The sequence below is a fragment of the Rhipicephalus sanguineus genome, chromosome 9 (assembly GCF_013339695.2).
Source record: "Rhipicephalus sanguineus isolate Rsan-2018 chromosome 9, BIME_Rsan_1.4, whole genome shotgun sequence".
Lineage (NCBI taxonomy): Eukaryota > Metazoa > Arthropoda > Arachnida > Ixodida > Ixodidae > Rhipicephalus > Rhipicephalus sanguineus.
The window spans coordinates 16811670-16831971 of NC_051184.2; the positions used below are offsets into that span (position 1 = coordinate 16811670).

General features: G+C 45.0%; 2 protein-coding genes across 2 annotated transcripts; one reads left to right on the forward strand and one right to left on the reverse strand.

Annotated features, from left to right (window-relative positions):
* Positions 1–852: 852 nt before the first annotated feature.
* On the forward strand, positions 853–10467 carry LOC119404654 (uncharacterized). The gene is made up of 6 exons (XM_049418956.1): positions 853–919; positions 2127–2381; positions 2451–2468; positions 3941–4216; positions 7998–8264; positions 10236–10467. The coding sequence occupies exons 1-6, from the start codon at positions 857–859 to the stop codon at positions 10449–10451; spliced, it is 1095 nt and encodes a 364-aa protein (XP_049274913.1). The 5' UTR covers positions 853–856; the 3' UTR covers positions 10452–10467.
* On the reverse strand, positions 6450–20185 carry LOC119404656 (mpv17-like protein 2). Its single transcript, XM_037671245.2, has 5 exons — positions 19849–20185; positions 19181–19416; positions 14723–14851; positions 12563–12601; positions 6450–6812 (listed from the first exon to the last, which is right to left on the reverse strand). Exons 1-4 carry the CDS (start codon positions 20015–20017, stop codon positions 12572–12574), a joined length of 564 nt encoding a protein of 187 aa, XP_037527173.1. The 5' UTR covers positions 20018–20185; the 3' UTR covers positions 6450–6812; positions 12563–12571.
* Between the last annotated feature and the right edge of the window lie 117 nt (positions 20186–20302).

Below are 20302 nucleotides of genomic sequence, written 5' to 3' on the forward strand. Positions count from 1 at the left end.
CGAAGACTACACAGAATGACACAGGGCAACAGCAAGACTTCAAGTGATCACAGTTGAAGACATTGGTTGAAGTCTACAGCGGTTGTCCTGTGTCGTTCTGTTTGTATGTGTTCGCTAGTGTTACGGGAGCACCCGAAGACAGGTTCCTTTATGTGTAGAGGTATGCTCGATTATATCAGGGGCCTTTTCACCGATAGGAGTGTAAAAATTGGTTGCGTTGCTTTTATCAATAGAGGGCAGTTCCCTTTCACGGTGAACAGGACCGCACTCGCTATACATCAATACAGTGAAATTGCCGTTCCTTAGAAAAAAATATCTGTCTCGCGAGTGCAGTCTTTCGGCGCCGTGTTCGTGCTCAAGTCTCGTGCGTAGTTTACGCAAATTTACACGCGCGAAATTTGAATTGAAGAAAGGAATTATCACCCTCACTTCGCGCTTTATTCTCCATAGTCGTTTATAATGAACGAGGCTCCTTAATAAATTTCGCTTCTTTCGTTCACTGTCACATTACGCCGACTACAACGTGCGGCATTGGCCACTGCGTCCGAACCTATTCCGAAGCTTCAAACATCTAAGTGAATCAACGTGGATTTTTGGGCTAGTTGGTTATATGCTTCAGAATATTAGCGCCTGTCCTGTTGACTCTTCCTCGTCCGTGTGCGTTAGCGCTATGGCCCATTCTGAATCTAAGTGAAGCCATTTGGTTTGGTTATCCTGCCCAATAAACTTTGAGCTTACGCAAAGAATCCTGCTTAAGTTCGTCTGCAGTGTCTGAAAATTGCATTGACCATTGAGGTCTTCAGAACCACCTCGGTAAAACCCCGTTTTATTTCATTTGTCTCATTGCAGGTGCACCATGAGGACCACGATTCTAGCGGTCACGGTATTCGTGGCTATCGCGGCAGTGTCAGCATCTAGGGTAAGCAAAGGACCTCTTACCGATTCCAATAACGAATTATTCAAATGATGACTGCGGAATTCCGTAAGGAGGCGGAAGGGTCATGAAAGAAAATTTACAAGAACCCTCGATTAATTTGCGATCGCACTGCCGATTGCTAGCTTCCTGGTTAGCTCAATTGGTAGAGCGACCGCACCGGAAAGGCGTTGGTTTCGGGTTCGATCCCCGGACTAGGACTAATTTTTCGGCAACTAACAAGCTTTTTTTTCTGAGAAATCCGTATGAATTTCATTGTGTCTTCGTGATGCAAACGGGTGGTTGTCAATTTTCCTTTCACAATATCGAATCCACAAGCTACTCATCTTACAGACAGAGGCTATCATTTGGGCTAGTTTGTAAATTCGTGCTCATTAAAGAAATGAGGAAGATATAAGGAACATGCGATCTGATATGACCGACAAGGCACGAACTGAACATCTCACATTGTATTGGCCTTCCTGCAGCATCAACTCTGGTGCTTAAAGGTTTCAAGTAAAAAAGTGCAGGTGCAGAATGGCAAAAATTAAAGTCGCTGACGATTCCTAGTGATGCCGAGTGCATGAACGCCTTTAAGGTGGAGATAACTGTTAGTTCAAAAGTCCATGGTGTTCCCAGAGCTCTACGCCAGCAGCAACATAGCTCAAAAGAATCTGGCGTTCTTTTTTTTTTTTTTTATTCTCGCAAGGTGCATACCTCGCACCCATATATCACCGCCGGAAAAGACAGGGCGTTAACGAGACAAGTTTGAGGCTGACACCAGCGCCTTTCATTACCTTTAAAAGTTCACTCATTGCCCACAGCGCCCATACAAGCATTACAGAGGGGGGAGGGGAGACACGGAAGAAGAACGAACATGAAAATTGCAGTTTTACATAAATTTGTGCAAGTGAAAAATGTAGATTATTTTATGCCGACACAAAAACACACAGCTGCGTAGCAAATGTCACATGTATTAGAACTACTACATACGTATTCATGACACATGTATTAGAACTTCACAGCTACTCTTCGCTGTATCTCCTTTGTAGAACTACCATCGGCGTCTGTTCTGGATCCTAGAAAAAAAATACATACAGTGCTCTACAACATCTGTATACTTCAGTAAAGAGTAACGGGCGCGGAGTGCGAAGCACCAAAGTAGATTCCGCAAGAAAGGCTCCCCTCCTCAATCGTTTTGTGGTCGTTCCAGTCGGCGCGGCAGGCGCATTACCAGCCCAGCGGCGGCGCAGCAGCTAGCCGGGGATCTGCCGGCTACGACGCCTACCAGCCTCAGCAGGCGCAGGCGCAGTCCTTCAGGCCGCAGGTGCAGGCGGCGCCGCAACAGTCGTACGACCAGTCCGCCTTCCAGGGACAGCCGGCCCCGCGGGGAAGGGCCACGGTGCAGTCCTTCGGCGGCGGACTCGCAAGGCCCACGCAGCAGCAGCAGTCGCAGGGAGGACAACAGGTACGCCAAGCATCGTCCGCTCCCATAGCGTGCTTTCGATGAGTGGCACAGCGCGGAAAAACAGGAAAGGACGACAACAGAGACAGAGTGCAAAGAGCGCTGTCTCCGTTGTCGTCCTCTCCTGTTTTTCCGCGATGTGCCACTCGTCGATATGAACCAACTAGCCCAGCAAGCAACCATCCTTACTTTTGATGTTGATGATTATGTTCCTTCACATATGGCTCATACCCACACTGGGAGATTGGCCAAGAATTGTTCATATGAAATTTTAAATATTCAATTCGGAGGTAGCCAAGGGCTCCCTCCAAATCAAACTCAAGGCGACTCTGCAAGCTTGTACGATCAGAGTGGACACAGGTACGACTTTTCTGTCTTCATGTTTGGACTATTTGCGCGACGACACTACCGAAAAAAGAATTTCAGCAAATGTACAGACATTTTGTTACGTTAGAAGATCGAAGTTTGCGCACCACTTGACCTGTCCTTTTTTTTTTTTTGTTAGTACTTCATGCATTTTGCTCAGCGCAGATACATTTGAACTAATGTACCAGCAAGTTTCTGCAGATCGCATACAGGAACTGCTCTCCTCGCGCTTCTTTCATGCTCATGCTGACATTGCGCGGTACAATAGTGAAATCGATAGCGGGACAAAATGACCTCACATTATTCGCAATACGAAACCCTTGAGCGAGTGAACAAGAGCCCACAAGACATTCCATTTTCGTTAAATAAAGCCATCTAATCCACAGAAACAAATCCGATATACCGCAAAGCGTCTTGGACGTAGCCGACTCCGTACCGACAGGTGCAAAAGCAGGGTGGCATTCTCCTTTAAAATGACCACGCTTAGAAAATACGTAGTTGACAAATGTATATAAAAAAAACCTTATAAAGAACCATATAGTGTTGTTCGAAGCTGTCGCTTGTTATCGCTAGAGATAAGAAATAAACAGAATGCGTTTATAGCAAGCCACTGATGCTCGATTCCCTGACATAAATTGTAGCACGGCAACCAGATACCCTGGAAAAATACCCGATGCAAAGAGCACCACGGTGTCAAATTATTGATTCCAGCCATATATTGTACTGCGCCAATAAATCCACAAGGCCCAACTGAACGCAACTCGGACCTTCGATATGCTATAGCTTTCCGTTCGCCAAAGGCGCCTGACAAGCGTGCTTCGCCGCAATATGTCATACATTGCGGAAAAGCCACCCTTCTGCAGTCCCTTCAAAGCTCGTTGGCACCTGCGACTAGCACCGGTCGCTCGACCATTTGCGACTGGCGATCAAAACGCGACTCTGTCTCTACGCGACCGATGTTCACACCTGAGTACGACCTATACCGTCGCCACACAGAATTCACGTCTGCTCGAATTGCCATTGCCCCGTAAAATAAGCTGACGTCCTGTTACTGCGCATGTGATTGGTTCGCGTGTGATTGGCACTGCGCATGTGACTGGCTCAGTCGCTTTGCGACCAAGGTGGCCATTTGCGACCAGCAGCTTTGCAACTAACTTGGTCGCAGTTGTGAACGACCCTTCACTCTCTCATTCCAGTCCCAGAGCGAAGAGGAGGAGGAGGAGAAGCCCAACCCACTGACGCTTCTGCTCGAGAAGTCCACGTTTACCTGCTCCAGCAAGACAGACGGCTATTACGCGGACAACTCGGTAAACTGCCAAGTATTCCACTACTGTGTCGGTGGCGCCAAGCACTCGTGGATGTGCCCCGAGGGTACAGTGTTCCACCAGGTGCACCTGAACTGCGTGCCCGCTAGCCAGGACATCTGCAACAGCGCCGAAAAGTTCTTCTTCGTCAACGACTACTTGCACAAGGCGAGTGCTCCCGCACACGAGCAACCTGCGAGTTTCTATTGGCCCTAGTATAGTGCTTTTACAAATACGTTAGTATTTACCAATATTTTTGGTACCAGTACCCGATTACCAGTATTTTTGTTCTTGTTTGCTGGTGTTCACTCTCCAGTGGTAACTATTTCGAGTTAATTGCGTGTGTTTGCCTTGTTTATGCTAATTTACCGTTCCCACTCCTGCTGTATTTCTACCACAGGGCTGTAGCATGTGCTAAGTTAAATTAATTGAATGAATGAATGATTGAATGAATGAATGAATGAATGAATGAATGAATGAATGAATGAATGAATGAATGAATGAATGAATGAATGATCCTTCTCTGATCCATTGAGGAAGCTCCGTGGCTATGCCATATAGCTACTGAGTGACAGGTCGCGTGTTCTATTCCAGGCAACGGTGGTCACATTACAGTAGGATCAGAATGTAGAAACATTGTTGTACCAGCTATTAAATGCACATTAAAGAATATCAACTAATATGAGGATCTCTCTCTTATGGTGTCTCTCATAGTCCATGTACGTGTTGCATTGGAGACTCTATATGTACATATACACATTTACATAATTTTTCTTCAATCTGCAAAGGCATTCACAAGCACTCCCAGAGCACTGCACGGGCCCGGGCCGGGCCGGCCCGAAAGCCCGGGCCCGACCGGGCCGGGTAAGGGATTGTTGGATCGGGCCCGGGCCGGGCTCGGGCCTGAGCCAGGCCCGTATTAGGCCCGGGTCTCATACGTATCTGTATAATTGCGTGTGTACGTTGTTTGGCTTTGTTTTTGTTGTTTTGTGGGGTTTAACTCTCCGAAGTGACCTAGGCTATATGAGACGCCGTCGTTGAGGTCTTGAGTCTCCGGGTAATTTAAACCACCTGGAGTACATTGGCGTGCACAGAAATTGCACAGTACAAGACGTCTACAATTTTGCTCCATCGGTATGCTACACATAATTTCAAGAAACGCCTAATATAAGTTTCCTCCATTACAGTGAGTGAAAGACGTTCTTGGGTACCGTGTAAGGAAACGGTAAAGTGCCTAGATTAGTGTATATAAGATGTGTTCACTTCGGCGCTCTAATAGACAGTTGTTTTGGAAGCCCTTAGTCCGGTCTTGCTTTAAGGCGTAACGTTTTCAAAGATCGAAGGCGGTCACACGAAGACGACGAGACAGCCACCTTCAGGGAACAGCGAGGACGGTGGCTCGCTCGCTAACGGGTGTGTCTCGCTTTGACAGATCTATGGCACTGCGGTGGCGGTGACTTGGGGAAGAAGGGTGGGACAAAGAACCTTCTTGTTTTGAACACGTTGGGTGCAGTTGTCTGCCGAGGAGTAAACACGACAGCTTTAATTTATGTAACGCTGCCCAGCCTGGTGTATTCCTTCCAGAAGCAGCTAGAGCACGTTTTTTTTTTTTTATTGCATTGTGCAATAAATGAAGTTTGCAGGAGACTTGCTACTATTACTCAACAGCCCTAGCTCGTATGCTGTTGATGTAGACTCAACCTAAAAATGTCTGCCATGTTTATTTTTCCCACTTTATGGAGGTATTTTGTAGTCGTTCTTTGAAATGCAAAACTAAGATTGCGTGGTTAGCACTGCGTGCGTACATGAAACAGCCAGCTATGACTCCAAGTATATTTTATATTGCCCTGCAATTATTTCGCAAGAGTGTTACGGGCGTAATTAACAGAAAGTATACACAGTACCAGTGAAAGTCGTGACACTGAAAAAAGTTCCTTAAACAATCTCTAGATAATGTCTGGTGTGTGGCAGGTATCTTCACAATCACCGAAGGTTGGACAGTGTCTCCTTTATGCTCAAGGCATAAGTAGCTGAAACGGGCCGGGGCGGGCCGGGCCCAGACCTTCCGGGCCCGGGCCGGGTACGGGCCACATTTAAGAACACCGGGACGTGCTCGGGCGGGCCGGAACATGGCGTTTTCCGGCCCGGGCCCGGCCCGGCCCGGAAAAATCGGCCCGTGCAGTGCTCTAAGCACTCCTACCAAAGCCACTAAGAATGACCATGAAAACACAACTGTTTTTAACAGTTGTGAAGCTGCAGGGTGTAGAAATGTGACCAACTATTCACACAAGGTGCATCTGTATGAATAATGCAGGCGTTTAACAGGCACAATTGGTAAAGTTGTAAAGGTGTTACACCAAGCCAGAAGTTTTGGTATTTGATAGTTGAAAACAAGCATAAATGGATCTTTCATTGTTTTTATTAGTTTTCAAATTGCAAATATTTTAAGGAAAATAAAACAAATGTCCGATGCCGTCCTAGCAATGAAGAGAGTCTTCAAAAGTGCAGCGATTAGCTCGCGCTGTGGTGGAAAATCACTGTCGATGTAAAATCTTCCAACCCTCCGCTACACCTAACTCTCAGGCACTACATTGATGATGTTGATTTCCACATGCTAAGGACACAGCGAGGAAAGATAGACAATGTGCAGCACCTAGAGTAATCAGGGAAAGACTGTCAGCTTAAAAACCCTGTGCCATCATAATTTACAAGGGCTATATCAATGCTGTATTGCCACATGGATGTTGTCCAAGTTGACCAAGGCCTGCAAAACAGGAAAAGGCCATAAGCCTGAGTGAGCGTCAAGCCAACCTTCCAAGCACTTGCAGAAGCTGTGAAAATTCAGCATACAAAATTTTATTTCCTTAGCCCTTTAGGTAGAAAGACCATAGGAGCCAAAGTTGCAGTGAACTTTGAGTGGGAAATTGCATGGTCCCTATCAGAAGCCTGCCTTCAACAGTCGTAGACTATAAGAGCACAAAGGTTCTGATGTGATGAGGCACTTTCATTGTTTCACGTTTCACTGGAAGAACACTGCTGAATAATTAATGCAGTTGTGTTCACAATTTTCTTACACCCACTGCTGCTGCCTAATGCCACTGCACTGCTCAGCTCAAGGTGACAGGTTTGATCCTGGCCACAGTGGCCGCACTTCAAAGTGGGCAAAATGCAAGAACGCTCCCGTACATACATCTCAATGCAAATAAAAAATCTCAGCCATTCAAAGCTAATCTAGAGTCCCTCATTATAGTGTACCTTATATTCATGCTGCAATTTTGGTACCTAAATCCCCAAAGGCTTGCCTTCTGGCATGAGCTTATGCAGTGAAAATTTTCAGATCAGGAGGCTAGAAAATTTGCACGTAGTATGTCTATCACATGAAACCAAAGCAAAAGACATGCAGGGAGTTACAATTGATATTGAATATTCCGTGCCAGTTCTTGACAGTATGCGCTAGACTAATGGAGAGCTGAACTAGTTGGTACATAATCATATTAAAAGACTGGGCGCGCAAACGCAGACACAAGAGAGAAGTCAAGACAACACGAACGCTGTGTGAGTGCATCCATGAGCCAACCATCGATTAACTTGCATAAAGAAATCAAATGCCTGAACAGTGATCTCTCACTTAGAGTTCCACGCGTGCCAGATTGATAGGTATTGCCTCTTGCCTGGGCATGCGGAGATAGGTTTTTGTGCCTACGTTCTTTTCTGCCGCTGTGCGCCTTCTCAATTGTTAGTCGGCGTTTGTGGTGTCCTGACTTCTCTCTTGTGTTCGTGTTTGCATGCCCAGTCTTTTAACATGAGTACGCACTAGCCAGAACATTGCAGTTTCGTTATAAAAGGAATGTGCCGCATAAGCACCCAGTGTTGACCATTGTGAACAATGAAGGCCTCGTTCACTCATTTTCTCACCCTCGTTTTCTCTCTCTCTACAAAAAAAAAACAGGAGCTGGAGACCCGTGGCCCCAACAACACCGTGCTCTACGCCCAGCGATACTACCCTGAGGGATACGTGCTGGGTGATCCCTTCCAAGTACCATCTGGTGGCCAGGCCCCCCGTGCACAGGCACCACCTCAGCAGGCCCCTTACGAGCCCCAGCCACAGGCTCCAGCCAGGCAGGCCTTCCGTGGACAGGCCTCCCCTCGTGGACCCCCCGCCCAGTTCCAGCCCCAGCAGTTCCAGCCACAGTCCCCTCCTCAGTACAGCTCTCAGGTACAGAAAACTTCAATGTACAGCCCCATCCAGAGACAATTTATTCTTTGTAAAGGAAATTGGCTTTTTAAGGGAGAACATGACCCTGTCCTCCCTTAAAGTGAAATCCCAGCTTAACATTGACTCACTTGCAATGTTCAACATATCATAACTTTTGTTCAAATGAATTTAGAGCATCCGTTTTTGTTGTACTGCACACAGTTCTGATTTCATATTATTGACTTTGCAAGTCTCTTAGTTTAGGAAAAATCTTGTTCCTCAAAAAGGCACATAAAATATTTTGCATTTCAGAAAATTACACATTATACTAGACAAATAACTGCATATTTGAAATGAGAACACAAACATACATAAACTCGGCAAGTTCCATCAAAATCTATCAATAAATAAAAAAAGAATTTTAAGAGCAGTGTTTAAGTAAGGTTTTGAACTCAGCAACTTTAACTGATTTTTATCTAACACCTTGTGGCTAGTGCAGCATAGCCGTAGTTGCCTTTTTTGCCATAAAACCTTATTTAACTAACGAACAACCTGTGCTTTCAAAAACGAGTGAACACTGTGAGCAAAAACAAATAAGCAAGCAGAAAACTACATCTTTTACATTGCCATTTGGAGCAAGATGGAGATTCAGGTTATTTATTTGATGTTCATGTTAAGGTTTTTTTTAAAGAATAATAACAAAATCTGGAGCACAGAACACAAAACTTGTCAAAATTTGGACACTGTTCCATTTTTTGTCAGGTGTGCTTTAACCTCTTGTCTATCATTGTAATTCAAGGTGAATTTTCACATTCGCAGCTTTGCATAATTTTTGCCAAGTAGCATTTTGAAACTTGTTTACCACAATTTCTGAGAGAATTTGAAGCCAGAAATTTGAAGGATGCCTGAGCTGTGCCTACGCAAAAGGAACATGACAGCGTTATCAAGCCCCGTTTGCACTGCCTTCTCATTTGCTTGCTATGCTTCGCTTCTCAGTGGACACCTCAACCGTGTTGCGAGAGAAGGAACATATGTGCTCGCTACGCTGGCGCTTGCAAACACTCCTAGGGTGCCTACTGCAAGTACAGTTGTGAAGTGCCCACTACATGTCCATGAGGCAATAGGCACACCTAGGCAGCTGAACACCTTGTTGGTGGTGTGGATGACGACGTTCATTATGCCTGAGCACTTTGTAATGAGTGGGCCATTAAACCACCCACTCGTTACGCACTTTACAGGGTGCGATGCCTAGTGCGATTCTATGCTTCCGCCACTCTGAATATTACATTTTTTAACACGACTCCTTACACTACATGACACCTCTAAAGAGCTCTTTTTTTCCAGAGCAGTTTCAAGAACTAGCATGCCTCTGTGATAGAACACTTGATTGCCTTGCAGAATACCTGGGTTTGAGTCTCGCTCGAACCCCTGACTTTTATTCTTTGCATACATCTCGATTTTTTCGCTTACGGACAACAGACTTTTCGCTCACAACCAATGCCGCCAATGTCAACATCAGAATTTCTGCAACACAGGCTCTTTAACGCTATCACGTTAAAATACCGTTCTTTATTGTTGCTACATAGAAAGTGACAGCTGCGATGTTGCTTCTCCAGTTCATCATGTCATGCTCTCCAGCTCAACTAAAGTTTCCGCACGAATATCTGTACATCCAGTGCTAGCAGCGATATCCATCTGTCCATCAATTCGTAACATTATTACTTGACACACATCTATAAAGTCACCAAAGAACAGACAAACAGGTTCCCAGTAACCTAAGATATAGTCTCGATTTTTTGCGTCTTACTGTTTATGACAATTTGAAATATTGGATTTTGTTACATTTGCCTCTTCTCTCGGAGCGAGTTTACGGTGTAAAATGCATAAAAGAAAGCACAACCAACAGCCACATTCACGATTACGAATTGCAGCGCTTTGAAACATTCACCACTGTCGCTGACAACACATTTTCATTCATACTCATGCCTGCAGCAGCCCGCAGCTCCTGCGCAGTTCGGTGGAACACAGCCCAGCCGGGGATCCGGTGGCAACGGCTTTGGCTTTCCCCCCACACGCACCTACATAATCCCCGCTCCTAACAAGGCACCAGCATCAGACTCAAACCCATCCTACCTCTACCGCCAGGGTGCCGCCTCCAATTCGGCCCAGTCCCATCAGAGCTCGGTCAAGTATGACGACGACTACTGAGAGGCATAGGAACAGTGTGAGTATATGCCAACATCAGTCGAGTGCATGCGTGTGTGGTGTAGGGGAGGATGGACAGAGACGTAGCTATACTATTTTCTCAAGGGAAGAGGTAGTGAAATAGAAGCTGAATCCGTCGTTGTGATCAATATCTTGGAGTTTCTTTGTACAATGTTCTTTCCAGCAGAATATTACTTGATGTCTAGAATGAAATCCAGTCAGTAACTAGGGCTGCTAACATATGCCACCCACAAGGAGCAGACATATCCGTGCCACCCTTAACTGATGCCCAAGTTAGTGAGTGTAGTTGCCCTGCCACAGGAAAGTGAGCTGACGATTAACTATATAGTAGATCAAAATTTAGGACAGTATGAAACATCTGTGTAAAAGCCCTCGATAGTTTCACTCAGCACTCAACACTTGAAACCATACATTCACCTTTCCTATTGCCTCATTCCCTGTAGCTCTACATGAAATATACAAAGCAATAACGTCTACACACAGCTCCAGACCAAGGACAAGTTAAGCAGTTCGCTCATCATTATTTATGGTCATGGAGAGCACATTTTCATATATAAAAAAATATGAAATGTTTTTGAACCAGTACTTTAGCATGATATTTATTTGTAATTAGTTTTTGAAGCCCTCCAGCGCTGAACTCTATCCAATGCATGAAAAATTTTATTGTAGGCTATGAGTTACACTTCCGACGCATTAAATCAGAATTTCAAGGCGTAAAATGTGGCTTAACAAAAATGATACATTGGGAATTAGTGTTAAAAGATACTGTCAATTCTAGCAACAAAAGTAAAGATTTCTCTGAAGACGGACCACTACCACCGCTGCTTAAACTGTGTTGTCCATCTTGTTAATAATGCACTTAAAGACTTCAGATTCAAAGGCACATAGGAACATGTTTCACAAGTGCTAATAAATACTAGCAAGGCTTCCTGGTCATAATATTACAATGTTTAAATAAACATAAAAGAAATTTGCATCAAAACCTGACAACATTGTTATGTCTTTTGCAGCAATACAGCCTGAACGGAAGTGGCATCAAACCCCTCATTAATTCATCACAAGCCTCCAGCCATGGCTTCCTTTGTGACACTGGCATGAGATAACGCAACGGGACAGTGCCGCAAGGGTTCGCCTGGCACGCATTTTGCTTCACATCAAGGTTTTAGTGCCTGCGAAGACAAGAACTCTGCACTGTCTAGCCAACAGCTTTTTTCCATTTGTGTGTGTGTCTTCGGTACAAGGCGACAGGCAGAGTCCTTCCAGTGGGCAACGTAAGCCGACACAGAGCACAGACAAGACGCCTATTTTTGAAGATGATGGTCTGGCTTCGAAAGTGTGTTGTTTCATCCCTCCTCTTATAGCTTGCCTTTTCTCCCTCTGCACTGATTGGACAGCTGGACGCTGCTGATGTGTTGATGTGGCACCATGGCTAACCTTTACCAGATGTGCAAATACCACGACGTTAAACCGTTTCACACTGCTTTCGCTTGCAAGACTGAAAGCATGTCAGTGAGGTGAAAGCAGGGAGGATGGAGCTCCCTGTGCATGCAAAAGAGAGCAGTAATTACGTAACTCACAGATAATCGAGTGAAGAAAAAAAACACATATAAACGACACAGGATTTCAGGGTCACAAGAATATTACTAAGCTTAACTAGACTGAAAGAGAAAAAAAAGACAGTTGCCAAAGTAATAGGTCACAACTGCATGCAGAATACAGCTAGCATTTCTGTAGAGGTCACAGATATGAAGTGCTAAGCGCAATAGCTTCACGTGATGCTTTTATGAAAGAGCACATTCCCAGCCTTCACGCTGCTCTGTCTGCAGGCCAAACAAAGTTAAGTGCACTGTTGGTGCTAGTGAGAATGGCAATATATATATATATATATGTACACATATATCTCTTTTCATCATAAACAAATGGAATATGATTACTGGAGCTGTGGAACTGTACATTCCGGAACAAAATGATACATAGTGTGTTTTTTAAATAAAGTTGTGTTGTCACTGTACAGAGTTTTTTGTTTGTTCCACATGGTTCGAAATTCGTGGACCGTACGAGCAACAGTAGTTTGAAGGCAAGAGGCTACTTACAGTATGCTGTCAACTCTTGGCTTTATCTTCATGAGAATCCTGGGAAGCAAAAAGTTTTAAACTACACATGAAGTCTGCAGTTGAAAGTGAGTGATATTTTACAATAATATGCACAATCCATTGTTTCTTGACAAATGTGTCCTCTTAAATGTACTTTTTCATATATTCAGCAGTTTACAAGTACATAATCAAGAAAAATGGCCAAAGAGATGGCACTGTGGCCTAATTGATAAGGCTTTGCATGCATAATTCAGGGGATGTGGGTTTAGTGAACATAATGTGCACTTAATCTTTTTATCTAATTTCTCTTTACGTAGTTATGCATACATTTAAATTCGACATAACAGTTAACTTCTATACTTACTGCGGCTTCATATTCAATCACTTGGCGTGACAAGCCCATTAAGATGGAGCCCACTGAATAACATAATTCTTATTCCTCACTTCACAGCCTATTATCAACACATAAGCTAAATATTAATCCCAGCAGCATGAAATGTAAGATATAACTCAGTTGTGACTAACATTTTCCTGCATAAAACATTGCTGAAAAAAAAATGTGCTGAAGAAGGTCACTGGATTACTTATAAGGCCAGGACTCCATGTAGGCTAGATGTTAAAGGGACACTAAAGACAAATAACAATTTATGTCAGAGTGAAAGCCCAATGTATGACAACTTCTAAAACGGCAATATTATCAACAGCAGTGCCCTACTTACCGAGAAATTAAGCTAAATGTATCACATGATGAGCGCCACGAGTGGGACATTTTCGAAGTGATCCCGATGACGTATGGAAGTCGGCCTACAATAAATCACTAGTAATCAAACTAGCAGCAGTAAAAAAAGAACATTCCGAGCATCAAAAGACGTAATAAAATGCTGTTTGTTCGTTTCCGCTTGATTCATGGAAAACAAAACCTCCGTGGAGTTGCCATGGGGAACGGCGCGCGTGGTTCAAAGGTTCCGTTTTCGCCGAACTGCGCCTCGCCCGTCTCAGTGGTAGTTTCGGGATCGCGTACTGCCGTGCGTGTTTTGCGCGCTCGTGAAAGTCGCTCCGACAGAAAGTTCGACAAAATGCCGCATGCGTGTGATATTGCCGGATGCCCGAATGGTGCACAACGCCAGTGCTGCAGCAAGGAAACCAGTGTGTCTTTTCACTGGGTGCCGCGGAATGAACCCTTACGCTCGAAGTGGCTTAGTGTCATGCCATTGCGCCAGTGTGCTAAACAGTCAAAACCTCTGCGTGTGTGCTCGCTGCACTTTCGTACTGAGGATTACGAGACCACCCGCAACTTGGTGAAGGCTTTGAATGTGCCCATCCGAGCAAGTCTTTGCCGCAGCGCCGTTGTTGCTACTGTCGGTCCCGCTACTTCCGCTCGGCTGCTACTAGTGTCGGCGGCCGCACAGTAAAGGCGGGCAACGTTGGGCACGGCAGCAGTGACGTATGAAAGTCGTATTTTCAGGCGGGAGATTTGAAGCGTGTTAACGCGATGCGGACCACTAAAAACGTGATTTTATTTCAAAATAAGCACTTCCTTGGCACAAAAACAGCACTACGAGGTTTCTGGACCGCTATTTCAACAATCAACGTCGACTTAATATTTGCCTTTAGTGTCCCTTTAAGCTATGAACAGACACCGGCTAGAAAAATTATGAACACAAATACAAATGTCCAGAAATTTGTGCCACTTCACTACATACTGAAAATAGAAAGGAGGCTATAAATTTAAAAACTTGTGATATGCACAGTAAGCAAAACCTGAATAAACATTCTTTTTATTCAGTATCTTTTTTTTCATAAAGCTCCACCATTTTAAAAACTTATGTTTTAGTAAGGTGACAAGTTATGATAGCAGCAGTGCCCTGGTCTACCTTTTTCATTGTATCAGCTGACATGTGCACCTCATACAGCTGTCAGAAAACATCTGCTGTTCTAAACAACACCTTGGAACAAAAGAACTCTGGAAAACACCAGCAGAATTTCAGTGACATTAAACTGTCAAGGTTTCAGGCTATGGAATAACAAGTTGGAGCTTATCATAGACCACAATGTACAACAGAAAATGCATTTCTGTGAACTACAAAGCAATAACGGCGCTACTCATTTAGCAAGTACTGGATAACGGAAGCTTGTCACTTTCAACAGTCAAGTTCATACCCTATGAAGGATGAATGACAGGAAGATGTCATAGACTACTGTGAGGCCACAGACGTAAAGAAAACGGTAGCGTGGAGGCAAGAACAAAAAGTTCAGAGCCTGCGCTGGAACGAAGCACCCCCAGTCAGCCTGCAATGACACACAAGGAATATTCATACAGATGCATTTCAACAAAATTAAAAATGCACTTTCAAAACATTTGTAAAATGCTGCAGATGAAAAAAACAGAAGAAACCTTCAGTGTTACAAAATGACATAGAAGCAGTGTGTTGTACAGCCCCTGAACTACCCCAAGTCCTGTTTCAGTTAAACTGCCAACAGCTGTGTGAAGCCTTTTTATGCTCATGCTGCATCAACTAGGAAATTGTGGGAAGTGGCTATATATTAGCCCGACTAAAGTTTTCTGGGTTCAATAAAACCATAAAAAGGTTGTTTTTATTGACGGGTAGTTTGTAAGCATGCTACACGTGACGAAATCGGACATCAAGTACCAAACAAAAAGATCATTCATTGCCACTTTAGTACAGTCAGGCTACAATATGGTTCATTTGGGCACTATTTATGTCTCGGGTTGTTTGTTATGCTGAATTCACATGACAAACAAATGCTACCGCTAATCAGTCAAAGAATGAGAAAGACAAACATTACTGAACAGCCCCGACTCTCGTAACAAGCAGACTGGTGCAGTGCCCAATGCCTGGTGACGTTTGGTGCTTCTTGGCTGTTGCACTCATCCACAATCAACGACATTGTGCATCATGCCTTACTGGTGACATCTGCAATCCATGTTGGCTCAGTGTTGTCTTCGCCTAACACTATTTTCTTTGACGATAATGTACCAACAAGCAGAGGTTTCAACTGTGCACTTGTCTTCTATGGTCAAAGTGCAACTTACAAACGACCTTAGAAGACATCACTATTTCCTGCTAGACAAATCACATTAACCACTTCTGTTTTCTCTTTGATAATGGATTTCTGGGGCTGACATCAATAATTAAAAGGATAATAATAATAATATCTGGGGTTTAACGTCCTAAAACCACGATATGATTATGAGAGACGCTGTAGTGGAGGTCTCCGGAAATTTCGACCACCTGGGGTTCTTTAATGTGCACCTAAATCTAAGTACACAGGCCTCAAACATTTTCGCCTCCATTGAAAATGCAGCTGCCATGGCCGGGATTCGATCCCGCGAATGATTAAAAGGAAAGAGCCCTGACGACGATCAGTCTATAGACAAATCGTCGCCAGGGCTCTTTCTTCCTTTCTTACAAATATGCTTGTATAAACATTCGTTTCAGCATCTTTTATTCAAAGCACTGTTGTGGGGCCTATTCAGGTCTCTATATGCCTGTCAGCCTTTTCATTTGAGTTCCCTCTTCAGTTTGTTCTTTTACAAACAGTGAATAAAAGTGTGGTGAAATAGTGAAGTTATGCAAGTGTCTCAACAATTATGTTAGACTTCCTCACTACATCATCGACACAGGTTAGCTGGTGTGTGTGTGCGTGTTTGTGTGTGTGTGCGTGTGTCATATATTGTTACGGGGCTTGTAAACGAGGTTAAATAGAGGTTTATTTACAGGGGATGGACGGCAAGTGCGTGCCGGTACTGCGCGCCGCTCTTCTCTTCTTCACACCTCTGTTATTGTCGCTGCTGCTTCTTTACTGGATTGGACCCACTGTAACATTTCTCCTCTCGCAGATGAAGCCTTCCGGGCTAGAAGACAGCTGGGCAGTCTTCTCACTAAGATTCATCTCACTAAGACGCTCAGTCACGACAAACAGTCCAACATAGTCGGCGAGTAGTTTTTGGCACAGTCCACGTTTACGTACAGGAGTCCATAGTAGAGCACTATACGGGCCGATTTTTCCGGCCCGGGCCCGGCCCGGCCCGAAAACGCCATGCTCCGGCCCGCCCGAGCACGTCCCGGAGTTCTTAAATGTGGCCCGTACCCGGCCCGGGCCCGGAAGGTCTGGGCCCGGCCCGCCCCGGCCCGTTTCAGCTACTTATGCCTTGAGCATAAAGGAGACACTGTCCAACCTTCGATGATTGTGAAGATACCTGCCGCACACCAGATATTATCTAGAGATTGTTTAAGGAACTTCTTTCAGTGTCACGACTTTCACTGGTACTGTGTATACTTTCTGTTAATTACGCCCGTAACACTCTTGCGAAATAATTGCAGGGCAATATAAAATATAATTGGAGTCATAGCTGGCTGTTTCATGTACGCATGCAGTGCTAACCACGCAATCTTACTTTTGCATTTCAAAGAACGACTACAAAATACCTCCATAAAGTGGGAAAAATAAACATGGCAAACATTTTTAGTTTGAGTCTACATCAACTGCATACGAGCTAGGGCTGTTGAGTAAAAGTAGCAAGTCTCCTGCAAACTTCATCTACCGCACAATGCGATGACAAAAAAAAAAAAAAAACTTGCTCTATAACATGCTTATAGCTGCTTCTGGGAGGAATACACCAGGCTGGGCAGCGTTACATAAATTAAAGCTGTCGTGTTGACTCCTCGGCAGGAAACTGCACCCAACGTACACTACGTTTTCGTGTTGAAAACAAGAAGGTTCTTTGTCTCATGCTTCTTCCCCGAGTCACCGCCACTGCAGTGCCATAGATCTGTCAAAGTGAGGCACACCCGTTAGCGAGCGAGCCACCGTCCTCGCTGTTCCCTGAAGGTGGCTGTCTCGTCGTCTTCGTGTGACCGCCTTCGATCTTTGAAAATGTTACGCCTTAAAGCAAGCCCGGACTAAGGGCTTCCAAAACAACTGTCTATTAGAGCGCCGAAGTGAACACATCTTATATACACTAATCTAGGCAGTTTACCGTTTCCTTACACGGTACCCAAGAACGTCTTTCACTCACTATAATGGAGGAAACTTATATTAGGCGTTTCTTGAAATTACGTGTAGCATACCGTTGGAGCAAAATTGTAGACGTCTTGCACTGTGCAATTTCTGTGCACGCCAATGCACTCCAGGTGGTTTAAATTACCCGGAGCCCTCAATGACGGCGTCTCATATAGCCTGGGTCACTTCGGAGAGTTAAACCCCACAAAACAACAAAAACAAAGCCAAACAACGTACACACGCAATTATACAGATACGTATGAGACCCGGGCCTAATACGGGCCTGGCTCGGGCCCGAGCCCGACCCGAGCCCGAAGATCACGGGCCCGAGCCCGGCCCGGGCCCGATCCAACAATCCCTTACCTGGCCCGGCCCGGCCCGCGGGCCGGGTCGGGCCTGGGCTTTCGGGCCGGCCCGGGCCCGTGCAGTGCTCAAGTTCATAGCCACACTAAGTCGTCAGGCTGGTAAGTTACTTGCCGGTGTCTGCTATCGTATCGCGATTTCGACCATTTTTGTGAAGCCAGAGTACGCAGTCGAGTGAGTCGCCGGGCCTCCTCCACCCAGCAAAGGGTTTCCGCGATTCAAGCGTCATCATGACTTAAGAAAGGAAATATAGTATCCCAAGTGTACCTCGCTGGACGAGCGTAAAGAAGAAAAAACGGGCTGTATCCAGTGGTCTCATGTTGCGCGGTGTTATAGGCATATGTAACGAATAGAAGCACTTCGTCCCAGTTCTTGTGGTCCGAGCTAACGTACATAGATATCATGTTCACAAGTGTTCTGTTTGTGCACTCAGTCAAGCCATTGGTCTGGGGGTGATAAGGCGTTGAATGTCGCAGGTTGGAGGCACACAGATGTAGAAGTTCTTCAACCATATCAGCCGTGAACTGACGGCCACGGTCACTAATTATCACATGGGGGGGACCATGACGAAGTACTATGTAACAGCGGGTCCAATCCAGTGAAGAAGCAGCAGCGACAACAATAGAGGTGTGAAGAAGAGAAGAACAACGCGTAGTACCGGCACGCACTTGCCGTCCATCCCCTGTAAATAAACTTCTATTTAACCTCGTTTATGAGCCTCGTAACAATATATTTATATATTTATATATATATATATTGGAGTTAAAAGATTGCGACAGAATGGAATGAGAATAAACACAAACAGTGGCAATGCAGGTCAATGCTTTGTCATTTGTGTTCTTGCTTGTCCCTTCTTGCAATACTCCGACTCCAACTTTTTCACAGTGACAGTAACGATTATATTTAATATTTACATACTCCTGCATGTTTACCCGCCCTCCAGTAACAGAATCAGAGGGACACACACAGACATATATTGTTTAGAAAAAGAACTACTACTTGTACTCAAAGCTAAACTACATCTGCACTGTACAGTAATGTCGAATTGGAGGCAACATGAATATACTTTAGTATGCTTGTGCCGTCGGGTTCCAGTGGGCAAGAGAAAAGCTAGAGCAAAATAAAAAGTATGTGGTTCAAATTTTGGCACAGAAGTGAACAAAACCGAAACCAATTCAGTGCAGGAGGATTGGCAATCAATCAGTCAGGAAAGCCTAACAATCCACTCACTATGCAGAATAGAACGATGTTTTTCTTGAATTCGGTGACACTTTGCTGGAAGGGCTTGCTGTTCAGAGCACCCACGCCGACGAAAAGGGCGAATGCAAGCGGAGGGCAGATGGCGAATTCGCACAGCAGTTTGCGTCCCACCATTCCTAGCGTATTTCCGGGAAACTTGCGGTCGAGAAATGAGTACCACTTGTGACCGCAAACACCGAACGTACCGCCGACAATCAGCATGTCCTCTGCAAACAGAACCGAGAGTTTCGCTCACGCTTAATAGGTCTGGCTCAACTTAATTTCGACACTATACGTTCGGGCCCGCTGACGTGCTGAATAACGCTGCACACCACTAACGCGCAAGTGAACCGCGATAACTGTTGTTGCACTATTATCTGTCTTTATTCATTGTAAATATGTAAAAACAGAACACATCCTCGATCGGGCTATGCCCCTACGCTCGAGCACTTGTAGTACACACTGCATGCTGGACAGTATGCGTCTACAAAACCGCAACCCTTATCATGCAGTTTATCAGATCAATCAGTATTTTTTTCCCTGTCTCAATACACGAGAATGAACACTAGGATGGAAGCGATTGACGCTAAATCCAAAACGGCAGTCACGCCGGACGGCTAGCAGCTGACGACCGGCGGTCACCGCTCGCTCGTACTTACGTGATCTCTTCGTGTCAAACTGCTTCTCTTTTCCAGCGTAGATTTCGTAGCCCTGTTGCAAACTGTCACCGATCATCATGAAGCCTGTGCCGAGAACAACGTTCGTAACGAACAAGTGCTTGGTAAACAGTGAGGTTACTACCGCCTTGAGCTTGGATAACGCCGGCATGTCCTTCCGCGGGGGTTTGGCAAAGGCACGGAAAGCTCACCAGGTTAACTCGGCAAAGACACGTCGCTCACGCATCCTGAAATCTTCAGTCATCTTGAGCAACACCACCACTTCGAACCAACCAGCACCGGTGACCTCAACGTGCTCACGTGCTTATCGTCCATCCTTATTGGTTCCGGAAGCGGAAGTCATAATTGTAGGACATGCGCGAATAGTGGCGCGAAGATTTAAACAAGTTAGAAGTCTTAACCGAACAATCGGGCACATTACGGTTTCCGAATCATT

Coding starts and splice junctions, on each gene's coding strand:
- LOC119404656 (XM_037671245.2), bottom strand. CDS start 20,017: ATGCCGGCGTTATCCAAGCTCAAGGCGGTAGTAACCTCACTGTTTACC. Junction 19,417..19,848: donor GTTTGACACGAAGAGATCAC/GTAAGTACGAGC, acceptor TTCTGTTTGCAG/AGGACATGCTGATTGTCGGC. Junction 12,602..14,722: donor TGTCATTCATCCTTCATAGG/GTATGAACTTGA, acceptor TTTGCTTCCCAG/GATTCTCATGAAGATAAAGC.
- LOC119404654 (XM_049418956.1), top strand. CDS start 857: ATGAGGACCACGATTCTAGCGGTCACGGTATTCGTGGCTATCGCGGCA. Junction 4,217..7,997: donor TCAACGACTACTTGCACAAG/GCGAGTGCTCCC, acceptor AAAAAAAAACAG/GAGCTGGAGACCCGTGGCCC. Junction 8,265..10,235: donor CTCCTCAGTACAGCTCTCAG/GTACAGAAAACT, acceptor TCATGCCTGCAG/CAGCCCGCAGCTCCTGCGCA.